Below are 17,141 nucleotides of genomic sequence, written 5' to 3'. Positions count from 1 at the left end.
GACAGCACCCGTAATCCGTGTTCCGTGAGCGTGCTGATCCTCAAAGCAGTGCGTTTTTATTCTATTTCTAACCAATCAGGTAAAAACACCACGTTTCTACAGTCTTGCAGGACCTGTCCTAAGCTCAGATTGATGTGTGACAATATTTGTAATTTCTTACACAAATTCTACGCATATAACTCCATCTGTTCCATCTAGGAATGCTTAGCAAGGCTACATCGATTTTGTTATGTCTAGAGCTTAACTAACTTTGCTACTGAACTTTAAACTAGGTCTTAGGTCCTTTTCTTACTAACTAGTTCAGTCTCTTTGTTTAAAGCACTTAAAATTTTCTCTACTTATTTAAAACTAAACTTGCAGTTCTACCTCGTGTATGTGTGGATTTATGTATCTCAGTTTCTCTGAAGGTTTTAATTCAGCCCCCCCCATCTCTGGACACCCCCGGGCCGGTGTGGATGGGGCCCAGGGGGATTTGTGTCCCCACAGATCCTCACACAGAGCTGGAGCAGGAGCTCTCCTTTGGGGGCTGGCGTTGGCTCCTGAAGGTGCTCAGTTGGTTTCAGACTCGTGGCTTTCCATGAGCATCAGTGAAATCAGGGATGTTTCTCGTTTTCCTGCTTTGGCTTGTCCCAGGGTGTTAATTAGGGGCTGAGCCACACCAATCCAGTCCTAGAATCACACAGGGGAAGGGAAGCTGGAGCTTGGAGCCAGACCAAGCAGGAAAAGTTTTCCAGTTCTAATAAGTTTTCCTATTCTGAAAAAGCATCATTGAAACCAAAGTTTTGTTTCCTGGGAATATGTAAATACCAATCTGTCTCCTTGTGAGGAATAATGAAGTGCACGGGTTTGTCTCAAAAGACATTTCAGTGCAAAAAAAAATAAAATAAAGTGCCTGGAACAAGCCGGTATTTTAACTCAGATAAAGTTAACACTTTTATTTTAAACTACCAATGGGAAAATTAATTCTTAGCCACAAAATTCAGGTTGAAGTGTTTTTTCACTTCAAATCTCTCTGGAGAGAAGGTTTGTTTACCTGGCTCGTTTTAATATACAGCCCACAAGGTAACCAGTGGAATTAACTTTGTGTGGATGTGGTTGTAATTGCTGTGGTGCCTCCTGCAGGGCTGGATGCTCCGAGGGATTTGAGTGCCACTGAGGTGCAGTCAGAGGCAGCTGTGATAAGCTGGAGGCCTCCCCGTGCTCCAGTCACTGAATATCTCCTGATCTATGAATCCACTGATGGCAGAGTCAAGGTAAATAAACCTGAGGGGCTGCTGGGCCTCAAATCTGGGAACTGGGGATGCTCTGAAGTGTCCAGCAATGCAACATAATCATGTGCCTTAATTTAACACTTAATCTGAAAATACTCACTGCCTCTTTCAGTGCTGGACTGAACACAAATGCATTTGAAACCTGCTAAAAGACTTTCTTACATTATACCCTGAAACAGAAGCTCCACTGCATCCTGAATTTTGCCTTTTATGCCTCCACAGCACAGATAAAAGCACAAACATCTCCCTTCATTCCAATCAGAGAGCACGGAGTAAACTCACACCCCCAAATTGGGATGTGATTCCCACTTCTAAACTCAGGGGAATCCCTGTGCAAAGGGGTGTCTAAGGAAGGATGAACTGCCTGTGGAGGTGCCTCTTCTTCTTCTAGTATTTTATTTTGTTCCTACATAATTCGATTACACTAAATGCTTAAATAGGAATCAGGGGAATCCCAGCCAAAAGAAATATTTTGGATGCCCAGCCTGGCACATCAGAAAAAGTTCTGACTTTTCAGGAAGGCAAATTCCCCAAGCACACTGAAAATCAGTCTTTTAATGGCACAGCAAAACAGCCTTTTGAAGCCTGGAGTGTAACATTTCCTCGTCCTGAAGGAAGAATTTCCCAGTTTTTTATGAATTTCATAATCTGCATCTTCAGGGCATGTACACATTAATGCTGCCTTGCTTTTAAACCTTCAGTTTGTACATTATGATGGCAAACACTCATTTCCAGGCAGGCTTTATCGAACTTTAAAAGATTAGCTTGGTAAAAATCTTAGAGGAGTAGCTTTATATTAATTAATCTAGATGGTTAAAGATACCATCAGTAATTATGACAAAAAAAAAATAATGTGACAGACTGAAATATGCGACCATTCTCGTCACTGTGATTTATTTCTCTGAGATTTCCCTGTATTATTTTTTTTTTCTCCATAGGAACTCGTCCTAAACCCTGAGCCAACGTCCTACAGCCTGACAGAGCTGAGCCCCTCCACGCAGTACACGGTGAAACTGCAGGCCCTGAGTGGGGCCCTGAGGAGCAAAACCATCCAGACCATTTTCACCACCAGTAAGGGCATTAAAACACAGCTCAAATAACCCAAATTACTGCTCAGGGAACAGAGCTGAGCTCTGCTGTGAAGGCACACAGACCCCACACAAGGTTTTAATCCATTTGTAGGGTTGGTGCAAAGTCCCCGTTCCCCCAGATCTGTTCTCCCTTGGCAGGATGAAATTCCAATATCCATCCACATCACCCTCACGGTCCTTTCTGTGGTGAAACATCCTGCCTTCTCCCTGTGAAATATCAGCAGGAATTCTTTAAAATCCAGCTGACACCTTGATATCCCCCCCGTATTGATCCGGGAAAACAAATCAGAGTTTGTTGCTGGAGCGAAGCAAACCACAAAGGCACATGCAGATCAGTGCTGGGAGCTGAGGAAATGCATTTCTGGGCAGGTTTTTCTCCTCTCTCTGAGATGGGCTGTCTCAAAGCCCCTCTGCATGTCAGCTGCAGTCCAACAGCACAGCTCTGCAAGGATAAATCGGCTTCTCTGGAGGTCACTTCACAGCTGACCTTAAAAAAAGAAATTTTTCAGTATTAGCTGTGACACTTTGCCTGTCATTTGTCTCACTTTTCCCAGTTTTCAGCCTTTCAGGCCCAGCAGGACCTTCAGTCATTCCCACTCCCCCTCCTGCTGCTGGCACCAGCTCCAGCCCAAGGGCTGCCAGAAGTCACCCAGCCCCAAGGCTGCCCTGTAACTCCTTGTGTAGGGCAGGATGAGCTCCACCAACACAGCCTCAAATAGGAGAGGAAATAAATCTGGGTGTATTTAGGTGATCTTTGGCAAATTGACCATGAGCAGAGACTGAGCAAGTGACTTCAGCCACGTGAACAGTGTCAGACTCATTCAGGCAGAGGCTCAAGCCTGACCTGAAATCTAAAAATACATTTGTGTCTATTTAGTGACAGGGAAGGACTGAAGGAGCCCCGTGTAGAGTCACTTTTCTCCAAATCCCAAAGCTGATGGAAACTTGCATGGCCTTAAGTCACACCAGGGGAGGTTGAGATTTGATATCAGGAAAAATTTCTCCACAGAAAGAGTTGTAAAGAAGTGGAATGTGCAGTGTTGGAGTCACCATCCCTGGAAGCGTTCAAAAAACCTGTGGGGGTAGCACCTGGGGACACGGTGGTGAACATGATGGTGGGACTGTGTTAATGGTTGGACTTGATGATCTTAAAGGTCTTTTCCAACCCTAGCAATGCCATGATTCTGTGAAATTTACTGGAGCTGAAGCACAGGCAGGGATGTGTAACACTGGCAAGGACCAGCAGCCACTCTGCAAGAAGCTACGGGTAAAAACTCTCCTGTGGACACACCTGGAGCAACACTTGATTGGCTGGAAAAGTTAATGAACTGAGGGAATAAAAAGAAAAAAAGAAAAGCTTTTTTGAGGGGAGTTATAAGTTGACCTGACTGCAATAATTTTATTGGTTTGTTCTCAGAAAGGAAAGCTTAACAACATTTTCCTGTAGCTTCAAATGTTGCTGTTTGCTTTGGTTTTTAGAAGCGTAGCTTTGTAACACATTTAATATTGTCCTTGCTAGCAAAACACGCCCAATTAATTTATTTTTGATTGAAGTCCTGTCTCTGTATCCCCCCCTCCCTTTTCCATCACATAATCAGAGATCAATAGATTTGGTTTTCCCCCAAAATTACTGTAACACAGCTCCTGAATTTCAGTCTTTAGCTGGAGGATGCACTCCCATCCTAGCAGGGAGTAGTTATCTCACACTCCCAGCACTTCCAGAAGTGTAGACAGTTGTGAAAAAAAAACGCATTCCAAAGAAGAATTCACCTCATCAGCTGTATCCTGTGGATGTAATTATAAACCTGTTCTGGGATCTGATTTCCTAAGGAATGCTTTCTCTTCCCTGTGTGTGTAGCTGGGCTCCTCTATCCCTACCCCAAGGACTGCTCCCAGGCCCTGCTGAATGGAGAAGCCACCTCTGGGCTCTACACAATTTACCTGAATGGGGACAAGGCTCAGCCTCTGCAAGTGTTCTGTGACATGGGCGAGGACGGGGGTGGATGGATCGTGAGTATGGGGACAGGGGCGGCACATCCCAGCCCTGCTCATCCCTGTTCATCCCTGCTCATCCCACCCCAGCACATCCTACCCCATCCCTGCTCATCCCAGCCCTGCACATCCATCCCATCCCTGCTCATCCCAGCCCTGCTCATCCCAGGCATCCTCAGACTGTTTTAATCACAGTGGGGCTGTCTTGTCTATAAATCTGGGCAGTTTTATCCTTGGTAGGACACTCCAATGCTCTTTCTGTAGATGGAGGAGAGAGAGGTGTCTCCAAGGGACGGGTCACACCCCTGATTTCAGCCCTGATCCCTCTCCACTGGTGTAAGGGCTGCTGAAATGACCATATTGGAGAACACAATTCCTAAATAATCAGCAAGGAGAGGGGAGGGTGAGCTGACTCTGTCCGACTGAGAGAGGGAAGCTAAAGCACAGCCCAGGGGAAGTGTTTGTTCAGCAGCCATGGGGTGCAGTGGCTTTCAAAGCCACAGTGCAAGGGACACATCCCACCCAGACAACAAAGGAGTGGCAGTAAAATGTCACCTCTCCACACTGACGCCCCCAAATTTGAACACAGAAAGGCAGGAGGAGCTGAAGGAATGCTTGACTGGGACATGAGGGGATGGAGAAACCCTTGACTGAGAAATGCAGAAGTGCAGGATGAGTTTAAAAAGACAGAGAGCAGGAACTGAGAGGCCCCATCATGCAGAGGAGCCTGGGAACCCAACAGAGAAATTGGAAACTTAAAAAATCCATGGAACATCCGACAGCCTGGGTGCAGCTCAGCCCTTGCAGTGAGACTCTGCTGGGAGAGGAAAGGGCAGGGCAGGAGCACCGCTGAGCTCTGTGCTTGTAAAAGCTCTTTCCCTCTGGTCAGGGCAGTCTGTCTATAACATTTCTTCCTTTCAGGTGTTCCTGAGGCGTCAGAATGGAAAGCAAGATTTCTACAAGAACTGGAATACTTATGTGGCAGGGTTTGGAGATCCTAAGGATGAATTCTGGATAGGTAAGTGCTGAGATTTTGTCTTTTGGAAAAAAAAAGAAAAAGAAACACAAACAGCCCAAAAGCCCAGGAGCAACTTGGAGCCTCCATTTAATAGGCAGGAGTATTTGTAAAGGGGAACAGGAGGAGAGGAGTTAGGGACACCCTCTGTGAGGGAGTCTGAAAGGGCCAGGCCCAGCCTCCCTCCAGCTGCAGTTCAAGGATGCCATGCTGGGGTCACCAAATGAACCCCCCCGATGCTCACTGGGGCTCTGGAAGAACTCAGAGGTGACCTGGGAATCAGGTTCTGCTTCCTGTCCTCCTGGGACAGCCCCAGCAGGAAAGGTTTATGATCCAGAGAGGAAAAGCAGGGTGAATAGAAGTCATAAATACACATTTTGGTAAAACAGAAGTAAAACCTCCACATTTTCAAAGGTTGTGCAGCATTTTTCTGGCTGTAAATGAAAGATGATAATGATGATGATGATGATGATGATGATGATGATCACAACCACAGTACAACTTTGGTTGTTTTGCCCAACCTGTTTCTATGATTTGAAGGGAAGCTCTCTCCCAGTCAGGCTGGGATTATTTATTTGTTTTTGTGCTGACATCACCCTGGAGCTGATCCAGTTCAGTGTGGTCACGAGTGCTGGTGTCCTGCTCTATCTGACCAGTCCAGCCTGGCCCCAGTTATGGAATAATGGCATGGCAGAGAAAAAAAACATGGAGAGGCTGATGCCTTAAGGAACCTGGAAATAAAACAAGTTTTTGAGGTAATATTAGTATAGGAGGTAATGTAAAGTGTGGTCTTTATTGGAGGCCTCCAGGGGCAAATATGGAAAATGTCCACAAAATCTCCCCCATGGGGTGAACACAGTTTTATAACTTTAGCAAATTAGCATAATTGACAACAATCACCAATTAGGAGCACAAGTGGTGATGCAATTCCCCTCCAGTTCAAGCCCTTTCTAAATTCTCTCCCCTCCGATGGAACTGAACTTTGTTAATGAAAACGTGTCACAAAGAGCTGGGTTTTGGCCTTGAGAGCCAAGATGGGATAGGGCCTTTGGGATGTGTTTTGTCTTTCTGCCTAGGGAAAAGCACTGGGAAAACTAGCCATGGATACAACAATAGGCTCCAAATATATGTGTTAAAAATACACATAATCATGTGCCCTAATTTGAACACTTAATCTGAAAATACTCACTGCCTCTTTCAGTGCTGGACTGAACACAAATGCTTTTAAAAACTGTTAAAAGTATTTTCTTACATTATACTCTGAAACAGAAGCTCCACTGCATCCTGAATTTTGCCTTTTATGCCTCCACAGCACAGATAAAAGCACAAACATCTCCCTTCATTACAAACAGGTAACATGGAGTAAACTTACACCCCTAAATTGGGATGTGATTCCCACTTCTAAACTCAGGGGAATCCCTGTGCAAAGGGGTGTCTAAGGAAGGATGAACTGCCTGTGGAGGTGCCTCTTCTTCTTCTAGTATTTTATTTTGTTCCTACATAATTCGATTACACTAAATGCTTAAATAGGAATCAGGGGAATCTCAGCCAAAAGAAATATTTTGGATGCCCAGCCTGGCATGTAATGGAGAGGATTCTGACTTTCAGGAAGGCAAATTCCCCAAGCGCACTGAAAATCAGTCTTTTAATGTCTCAACAAAACAGCCCTTTGAAGCCATTTCCTTGTCCTAAAGGAAGAGTTTCCCAGTTTTTTATCAGTTTCACAATCTGTATGTTCAGGGCACGTACACATTTATGCTGCCTTGCTTTAAAACCTCTAGATTCTCTGGTACGTAAGAGAACTTAGAAAAAAAAAAGGCAAAAAAATCATTCGACGTCAAGACAAACATTCCTTCCCACCCACACAGGTCTGGAGAACCTGCACAAGATCACTTCCCAGGGGCAGTATGAGCTGCGGGTGGACCTGCGGGACAAGGGGGACGTGGCCTACGCCGTGTACGATCGCTTCAGCGTGGGCGACGCCAAGAGCCGGTACCGGCTGCGCGTGGACGGCTACAGCGGCACGGCAGGTGAGACAGCAAACACTGACTGCTCCTCCTCCTCCTCCTGGTCACCCCTGTCCTCCCCGCTGGCTCCAGGCAACTGTGTGAAAACTGTAGATCAGCTGTGGGTTTCTTATCTGCTTTTCTTCCTGTTAGAGCCAGGATTAACACACAGGAGTTGTGGTGTTCGGAATCGGTGTGTATTAATTCTTATCTATAGCTCAGTCTCATGAGTGGTGAGCTCTAATAAGGTAGAAAATGGAGCACCTCTAACTCTTTCCGAGGACTTTTAAGCTTTAATTATCCAATACTGAGATGACACCTATATCATTTATACTTTTGACCCAATAATGACCACCCAAGGTCTGCAATGTGGACCTTTTTCACCCAAAGAGAAAAAACCACCCAAACGCAAGAAGAAGGTGAAGAAGGACTTAGGCAACGCCCCAAATCCTCCATCTTGTCCCATATATATTACTATATACTAAAACCTTAAATTCTAAATTTTTCACCCTGTGATATCACACAATATATTCAAACCACACACGCACAACCCCAGTGCCATCAGTCAATTTCGGAAGCCTGTTCCAAGGCCTCAAGTCAAATGTGGAGCTTGCTTGAGGGTCAGTGCCTTTTAGCACAGAAAGCCTGAAATTTTCAGCCTCCAGGGTTCCAACAATCAGCGGATACCTCCGCTGTGTGAGGTGTTTGAAAATCAAACATATCAATGTATTTTATGTTTCTGTTTTATATCCTCCAGGCGTTTTGGTGCCATATTTTATGGCCTGCTTATGGCAGGATTGAAACCAGTGTATTAAACCACAATATATCTCATTTGGCCAATCTTGGCTGTCATTTATACAGCCAATAATAACCTGGCACAGCTTCTTTTCTTGTCAGTAGAATTTGCAGCAAAGCCCTGCTGCAGTGTGATTTATAATTTTGCTGAACAAATCATCTGCCTCTTGCAGTCATACTGGGGCAAACCCCTGCAGCCCTTGGTGAGTCCCCTTCAGGGCTTCAAAGGATTAAGAGACAAATCCAGTTTAACAATATGTCTAAAAAGGAGATAATTTCACACTGCTGGGTGCATAAACCAGAGCAGAAGTGTGGGTGTGGGCTCTGCCCTGGGACCAGCACAGGAGCTTTTACCCAGACTACAGAGATACAAAGGAAATACAGCAGCAGAATTAATGTCTGTTTAATTTAGATGGGATATTGGGCAGGAATTGTTCCCTGAGAGGGTGGGCAGGCCCTGGAACAGGGTGCCCAGCAAAGCTGTGGCTGCCCCTGGATCCCTGGAAGTGTCCAAGGCCAGGCTGGATGGGGCTTGGAGCAGCCTGGGACAGTGGGAGGTGTCCCTGCCCACGGCAGAGCCTTGGAATGAGATGATATTTAAGGTCCCTTCCAGCCCAAACCATTCCATGATTCTGTGATTTAAGGCAAATTCTCTGGTGCAGAGTAGTAGTAGCTGCTACCATGAGTAGGATTCAGTCAGTGTGGAGATTCTTTTGGTCTTGATTCCTTCCTTGTGAACATCTCTTTTGTCTTGGCTTGCCCACAGTGTAAAATCCAGCTTTTAGCAAAAAGTGCAGAAATTGAGCTGCACTAAAAAAAAACCACTTCATATATTGGGGATTAGAGACCACCTGAAAACATATTTTTGACCTGCTTGGAATAACGAAAATTGTGCATTTCCTTCTGTATTAAAACAGGTCAATTTTTAAAAATTTAGATGCAGACAAGGCGTGGCACAGTCCAAATGTTTTCTGCAGAAGGGGCACACCCATGAAATCTAAACCAGGCCACCCACTGACCTTGGTCTTCCTTTTGTCCTCCCATCCAGGTGACTCCATGACCTACCACAATGGAAGGTCCTTCTCCACCTTTGACAAGGACCACGACTCTGCCATCACCAACTGTGCTCTGTCATACAAAGGAGCTTTCTGGTACAAGAACTGTCACCGAGTCAACCTGATGGGCAGATACGGTGACAACAGCCACAGTCAGGTGGGTTTGGGTCTGAGGGCTTCTCTAAGGCATGAGAGGAAGGGGAATTGCAGTTATGGGTTTTTCTGATGGTTCAGCCAGCCAAAAAATCACAGCATCCACGTCTCCCACACTCCAGAAACACAGGGAAATGTGTGAGCAGTCGCTCACAAAACAAGAATTCAACATCAGCTGGTGAGATCTTGTTGGCTTTGTCTGATTTTTCAAGGGAATATCCCAAGAAGCAGGGAATAATTGTAGTTCTCAATATGTGAAACAAAAATGTTCTTCCTGCCACAAAAGCCAGAGACAGATCTGAGGGACTGAGATTTAATAAGATCAAGCTCAAGGTGCTGCTCCTGGGTCAGGACAAGCCCCAGGATCAATCCAGGCTGGGCTGAGCAGAGGGAGCAGCCCTGGGAGAGGGACCTGGGGCTGCTGGGGGTGAGAGCTGGACCTGCCCCAGCCCTGAACCCCCTGCCCTGGGCTGAGCCCCAGCCTGGGCAGCAGGGGAGGGGGATTGTGCCCCCGTGCCCCTGTGCTCAGCTCAGACCCCACCTGCAGAGCTGCCCCAGCCCTGGGCCAGCACAGGAGGGACCTGGAGCTGCTGGAGAGATCCAGAGGAGGCCCCAGGGGGATCAGAGGGATGGAGCAGCTCTGCTGGGAGGAAAGGCTGGGAGAGCTGGGAGTGTTCACCTGGAGAGGAGAAGCTTTGGGGTGAGCTCAGTGTGGCCTTGCAGGGCCTGAACGGGCCAACAGGAAAGATGGAGAGAGAAGATTGACAAGGGCCTGGAGTGCCAGGACAAGGGGATTGGCTTCCCACTTCCGGAGAATAGGTTTAGATGAGATACTGGGAGGAAATTCTTCCCTTTGAGGGTGTTGAGGCCCTGGCACAGGGTGCCCAGAGCAGCTGTGGCTGCCCCTGGATCCCTGGCAGTGTCCAAGACCAGGCTGGAGCACCCTGGGACAGTGGGAGGTGTCTCTGCCCGCACCAGGAGTGGAACAAGATGATCTTTAAAGACTCTTTCAGCCCAATCCATTGTGTGTTTCCATGATTCTGTGACCTCGTGTGGGTGGGTTTGTACAGGTTGACCATTCCACAGCCCCTGTGCTTCCCAAAGCTCCTTTGCCCAAATCAGAAACCTCCCTGTCACAATAGGACATGAAATAAAGGTGCTTGACTCCAGTCAGAAGGCAGTAGAAATCAGAAGGTTTATTTGCAATTCATTCAGCCCTTTTATAACACGCTGCACTAAATGTCACGTTATTGGTCCATAGGGCTGACACCTCTCCCACTGGCTGAGTAACAGAAACAGCAAACAACACCTGTTGTTATGGGAAAGGAATAGCGGTTACACAAGGTTGTTTCGGGAAATAGAAAACTGTTGAAAAGTTTCCCTTGGGAAGAGCTCAGGCTCAGAAAATACCGGGTCCACACCTGCCCAGCCTGAACCAGGGGCAGCAGATGGAAGTGTGACTGACCCCCCATCTCTCCCCTTTGCCTTCACAGGGCGTCAACTGGTTCCACTGGAAGGGCCACGAGTATTCCATCGAGTTTGCCGAGATGAAGCTGAGACCCTCCAGCTTCCGGAACCTGGAGGGGCGGCGGAAGCGAGCGTAGGGCCCCGGGGGGGCTGCGGGCAGGGCTGGGGAGGGCAGGGATGGAGAGGGGGGTGTGGGGAGACCCTCTGGCATCGCTGGCCTGGCGGTGTGAGGAGCCGGGACTGGTACCACAGCATCGGTGACCCGTGGCCTGACACAGGCTTTGCGGCATTCCAAACAAACAAACAAAAAGCCTTAAAGCATCCCAGAGTTTCCAGCAGAGCAGCTCCAGCTGCCCACCAGGAACGTCCTCCACACCAAAGACAACGATCTCAAGGGTTCTGTGTTGTTTTATTAAGTTTTTTTATTTTTAATTTTTTGCCAGAAAGTGTCTGGGATAAAGTTCTTCCGACGTCTGAGGATCTCTTGGGTGGCCCAGGGGAGGGGAGGGAGAACAGCTTTGTACATTGGTAGTTTGTTTTAGAACCAGCCATATTTTACACACAGAAATGTGTAAGATTAATTATCATTATTATCATTATTATTATTATTGTTAGTTATAAGTGAAAATAATCGGTGGTTTGAATGCCTTTCTTTATATATATATATCAAGTACTCCAGAGAAGGAGAGAACAGGAAGAGAAAGCAGTATGTTTTAAACTTAAGCATAAGATTAATATTATTAATATAAAGACAAAGTAATGATAATAATAATAATGATAATAATAATAAGCTACATTTTGTCATTTTTAAGAGAACCATGCTTTTGGAAACACAGCAGGACAGTGTCTGATTGTAAATTTTTTTTTATAAATAAAAGCACAATTACTTTTAAATAAATTTCTACCTTTTTTTTTTTTTTTCTCATCCATGTGGTGTTTGTGCATGTCCAGGATATATTTACTTAGATGGAGAAATAAAGACAGGCTGAGAATAATTAGGCTGCTGAGCCCCTACTGAAAACTGTTCCTTTTGTCAGTGACTGGTTGTAATTATTCTGGTGGGTTTGTTGCAGTGAAATGCCCATGAGGATTTGGGTTCTTTCAGAACGTAATTCCTTTTTTTTTTTTCTTGCCCAAAAGCTTCTCCCATGTTTTTCTAAGTGTTACTGACCAATGCTTGCTCCATCTAGGTGGGAAAAACTAACAAAGCAAAACAAAGAGAACCCAGAGTTGTTGTTCAGTACCATGGGCAGCTTTGAACACTTGTGTAAATAAAGGGCTCTCTTTTTTTTTTTAATATGAATGAAAATCCATGTAGTTCCTCTGTATCACACTCTGCAGTTCAAGACAATAAACGATCTCTTGTTTTAATCCAGTCTCTCTGCCCTACTTCAAGGTTGCATTTTGCAAATGTTTTGCAAATATTTTATAAATGTTTCTTGCCTCCCTCCTGGCTGAAGTTACACTTCTGAACTTTGTTTGTGTTGCACGGGGACTATAAACCTCCTTCGGCCCTCCAGAGCACTGCCAGCACTATATTAAATTAATTCTCCATAATTAATCACCCTTCCTTGGTGTTTCTCACGGTAAATGATAGGCAGCAAAAAGGAGAACAAAGCCAGTAATGAAGAAATATGCTCTGCTCTCCAGATGCTTTCCAAGCTATTAGGGATGGCACTGGATCCGTGTTTCTGGGCTCTTGCAGTCTGTTTGCAGACAGTCAGGGGGAGAAGTGACATTTAGGGAATGATTTCCTCATTTCTAGCAGCATCCCAGAGCTGCCTGGCTCTGCCTCTGGTGTCATTTACCTTGGCAGCTCCAAAGAGCTACTGGAGACAGGCTCAGGTTTGTGCCTGGCCCCAGACAAGACCCAAACACCCCGCACAAAAGGATGATGGTATTTCCTGTAATTACTCACTGACAGATGCCCTGCTTGATATTCCCCGTGATCCCCGCTGTGAGAGAGAAGCTGGCAAATCCTAGGAGTCAGACCTGCCAAAACACCCTTCAGAGCTGACACAAGCTTGATTTGGGACCAGCAGCTCCACCACGGGCTCCTGGAAGGGAAATTCACTGGCTTTCCCCCCTTTCCTGTTTGTAACTAGTGAGAAGAGTTTAAAAACATGCTCAGATTTGAAATCCGTTCGTGAGCTTGCCAAACCTCAGCGGTGCTGTTCGTCCTTAACGTGATGAAGCAGTTTGGGAGCCTCAAGGGGGCAGGAGAGGAAGGGCTTCAAAAAATATTTCCTCAGCGAGATTTAAGGTCCTAAAAGCACTGAGGGGGATATCTGGGGGCATGAGAGGGGTTTATGGGGTTGGGACTATATCCATAAGGTGTTTTTGAGACAAGTGGATGGAAAAGTCCTTTTCCAGTGTCACTGTCCTAACTTTTACTGCAGCCTGAGCAAGACTTCAGGCTTGGATTTCTTAGTTCAGTTTGGGTGAGGTGATAGCTTCAAGCCAGGTGGGTAGAAGTCAGCTGAATGCATAATCTGGGGGAGTGAGGCTGAAGCTGACGGCAGCTTTCAAGTTATTAAATCCCCCAGTTGGTGAGACTTGGACTGCTGTGGTTGTTTCTGACTCCAGGCATGAGTGTGCAGCGATTGGAGCACTCCGGGGTAATGTGGGAGATGACAGATACCTTAAATTCTTCCCTCTGCCAAAGCAATACCTTGGTGTCAGCTCAGCTGGAGCACCCACATCTGCTGCATCAGCTCTGGGTGCAGCTCCCTCACCTCCTCTCCTGATGCAATTCCAGCCAAGGGAACTGATCTCACCCATGGCTGGGATAAATGTCATCCAGAAAGCCAGGGGATCTCACCTAACCTGCAGTAGTGAATGAATAGTCCAGCGATTTGTGACAGAAAACACAAATTTTCCATCTTTCCTGCCCAAGGATGTCCCTTCAATCAAAATTACAAGTTTGTCTTGGTTTGCTTTAAGAGCAGTTGAGCATAACTGAGGGGCAGAGAGCATGAAGAACAAGAAATTGAGTACACAGTGATCCAGTGGCTGCCCCTGCTACTCTGCCCCATGCAGAGAGCATGAAGAACAAGAAATTGAGTACACAGTGATCCAGTGGCTGCCCCTGCTACTCATTTGGTGTCAGTCTTCACTACCTGAATCCAAAACTACAGCCTTGAAAAACCTTCTTGCAGCTGCCATGTTAATCCTGGGGCTCTTAAAGGGGCAGTGCCTTTTTTTTCTTCTTTTTTCCTCTTGTTTTTCTTCCTTCTTCTTCTCCTTCTTCTCATCTCTCTTTGTGCTTGACCCACTGAACATTCTCTCCCAGAGAAATGGTTAGAAAGGAAAGCAGAATAGAAATGTGTAGGTGTCATCAACAAGCAGCAGCTTGATCCCAGCAAATGGCAAGGAGGTGGCATCAGTCTCACAAGTACCTTCCACTTCTTATTTCTGACTTGCAGGGGTGAGGACAGGATGACCCAGGGCCCTGGAACAGAGCTGGGGTTGCCGAGATGGTGCTTGGTTGTTTCCTGCTCATTCTCTGCACTCCACCAGGAGCTCAAGGCAGAGTGGAATTCTTCAAGAGTGTCAGAAACACAGGGAATTAACAAAATGATAATGTTGATTTAATGGGAAGTGGCACAAAATAATGTAAAATGAAAATAAAGGAGAAGACATGAAGCCCCCAGCAGCTTTGGAGCCCCTGTTCAGCATTGCCTTAGCATTTTCTTTGAAAAAACGTTGGCTCCAGCCTTTGTTCCTCCACCTTTTCCTTGGTGATTTCCCCAGCAGGTACAGAAATCTCAGCCTGCAGAGCTCCAGCAGCTCTGTGTGTGTACAACATATGTTGGCCCTGATAAACAAGGTGTGGTTTGTCAGCAGGAGACTGCAGGCAAAGCTCAGCCAGGGCTGCACAGGTGATCTTTATTCTTGGAGGGCCCTGGAAAAACACACATCCTAATCAGGCCTTCAATCTGAAGGTGAAGGAGTTGGTGTAGGTGAGAGGGAAATACAATTCTCAGCAAAAAAAAAAAAAAAAAAAAAAAGAAAAAGAAAAAAAAAAAAAGAAGAAGAAAGAAGAAGAAAAAAAAGCAAAACCTAGAATAAAAGATGATGTAAGAACCGCTCCGGCTTTCTGGGTCACCCTCGCCTGCTCACAAGCTCCTCCTGGCTCCATCCCAAAAGGTTTAGGAGTAGAAACACAACCTGATGATTGTACAGTGAGGTTTTCACTTGACTTGCAGCCTTGGGGAGGAATTTCCACAGGGCTGAGAATGAGTCTCCATCCGGGCTTGCATCACTCGTGTTCCTGCTGCGGAATGAATCAGGCCTGTAGCATTTTGCAGTGGAAACGAGATCCCGAGTGGAGGCCGGAGCAGGAAAATTTTAACCACACGCAGGCATTTCAACAGCTCTGTAAGCTAAAGGAAGGTTTGCTGCAGGGGGTACGAGTTATTGGATGGGGAAAGTCATTGCAAAATAAAGAGGCTGGTGCTGCGCTCAGCAGGGCCATCTCTGCATCCCTTCCACTCCTACATTCAGGCCCACTCAGCTGAAAAATCCACTTCAGCTTTAGTCACTCATGAGGTGTGGGGAGCTCGTGAGATGGTATCTGCAGGATTGCTGACTTGTGCCCTTTCAGCTCACACTGAGGATAAGGGGTTTTTTAGAGCAAAAGTCCCCTTTCAAGACCTCTGAAATTTCGGAAGTCTGGGCTGAGCTTTTCCAAGGGGTTGCAATGGAGGGGTCCCAGGCTTCCCTCTTTTGTGCTGCTGTTTGGCTTTCCCAGCTCGGCTTCACGGCAGCCTGTGGGGAAGGGACGGGTTTGGATGGGCAGCTAAAAATGTGCCTGTCCCTCCCTAAGTGCCCTCTCTGTTGCTTCTGGGGCCATCCCGGCAGCCTCACATTCCCTGGGTGCACAGAGGGGCCTCCACAGCCACTGTGGGCAGAGTGACTGTGGGTTTTGGCGCACAAGGTGCAGCATCACTAATAAATAAATAAATATATACCTGCTGTTATTCACAAATCACCAGCTGCTGCTGTTACTCACAAACTCAGGAATCCCTTTTTCTGGGATGACTACAGGGGGAAAAGCCAATCCTCATGTACCAGCCTGCCTGACCTGGCAAAAAAAAAAAAAAAAAAACTCCACAAAGGTGTCGAGTTCTCGAGTTCCAAGGCAGCACCTGCCTGAAACCATCACTGCAGGGATGGCTCAAAGGGCCTGGTGATGACTCTGCTCCTTCACCTCTCCGTCAGGTACTTTCCTCAGAGGAAATCATTCAGCTTCCTGTGTTTTTACTGTAAATTCTGTGCAGCAAAGAGGAAAGAGAGAAAGAGACCAACACAGATGGAGAGATTGGGCTGGGGGGGGGAAAACCAACACACAGTGGTTTCAGTGCAGATAATCCCTCTCACTCCCACTTTTGTGGCTCCCTCTGCCAGAGGCATCCCCCTGTTCTAGAACAGTAGAGAGGGTTAAAAGCAATATCTAACCTGAAAATTGGTCCACTGCTTAAACTGAAACTACTTTCAGGACTCAAAGTGCTCATTTCCTCCCCGCCCTTCCTCTGCCTCTTTACTTTTACTTTACTTCATGCTTTGTCCTTCTATTTCTGTGATTCTGTGAAAGTGAGAGGAGAAATAATGTGAAAAAGGCTGGGTTTTGTCCAAGTGAAAGAAAAAATGCCTGGCTGTGTCACTAGAGAGCACAAGCATTCATATTTAGTCTGAGAGATAATTTCCACTTTGTCACCACACCAATTGCAAAAGTCACAGCCTTAGGAAGAGCTGGGACTTTTTTATTAACAGGCTTTTGATGCAAATAGAATGCTGCTTGCAAAGAAGGTACTCAGCAAAAAAAAAAACAAAACAAAACAAAACAAAAAAAACCACCACATCAGGTCTTCCCTAGGAAACGGTTTTAAAGAACAATTTTGAATGTTTCAACTCGGTTGTGACCAACCAAAGAAGTGTAAATTGCTGAGAAAAATTGGAAACAAAAATTTTAAAAATATCATATTCTGAGTTGCCTTATATCCTGAACCATTTGACTTTTCCTTAGAAAATAAATAGTAAAAATTGGATTGGACCCTTGAGATTATAATTTTTATTTGTTTTCAGTGTAATCTATGTGCATTTTCTGCTTAATGGTAACCAGACTACCTGGAAATAACCCCCACACACACCACAGCACGAGCACAGCAGTCAAATGAACTGCAATTTTTTTTTCCTGATAAAAAGTACATGGAGGTGGCAGCTCTGTGTTTTGGCAGGCTCACATCAGGCCTGAGGAATCTCCTCTGAAGCCCTTTGTGTGAATATATCCCAAC

At 46.0% G+C, this 17,141-nt stretch overlaps 1 protein-coding gene across 3 annotated transcripts in view; it reads left to right on the top strand.

Moving 5' to 3' along the window:
* TNC (tenascin C) overlaps positions 1-12,216 on the top strand; it is a 74,094-nt gene extending 61,878 nt beyond the window's left edge. For all 3 annotated transcript variants that reach the window (XM_066201058.1, XM_066201057.1, XM_066201060.1), the window contains 7 exons: positions 1,123-1,253; positions 2,210-2,342; positions 4,221-4,372; positions 5,276-5,372; positions 7,238-7,399; positions 9,219-9,382; positions 10,872-12,216. In XM_066201058.1, coding sequence (XP_066057155.1) covers positions 1,123-1,253; positions 2,210-2,342; positions 4,221-4,372; positions 5,276-5,372; positions 7,238-7,399; positions 9,219-9,382; positions 10,872-10,982 — 950 coding nt within the window. In that variant the 3' untranslated portion in view covers positions 10,983-12,216. The remainder of the gene's footprint in view (positions 1-1,122; positions 1,254-2,209; positions 2,343-4,220; positions 4,373-5,275; positions 5,373-7,237; positions 7,400-9,218; positions 9,383-10,871) is intronic.
* Positions 12,217-17,141: the final 4,925 nt, after the last annotated feature.

This window comes from Chamaea fasciata, unplaced genomic scaffold (assembly GCF_029207755.1).
Source record: "Chamaea fasciata isolate MVZ Bird 193981 ecotype frontalis unplaced genomic scaffold, bChaFas1.0.hap1 SCAF_20, whole genome shotgun sequence".
NCBI lineage: Eukaryota > Metazoa > Chordata > Aves > Passeriformes > Sylviidae > Chamaea > Chamaea fasciata.
Note: the sequence above shows the minus strand (reverse complement) of the source record. Positions and strands in the feature narration are given on the sequence as shown.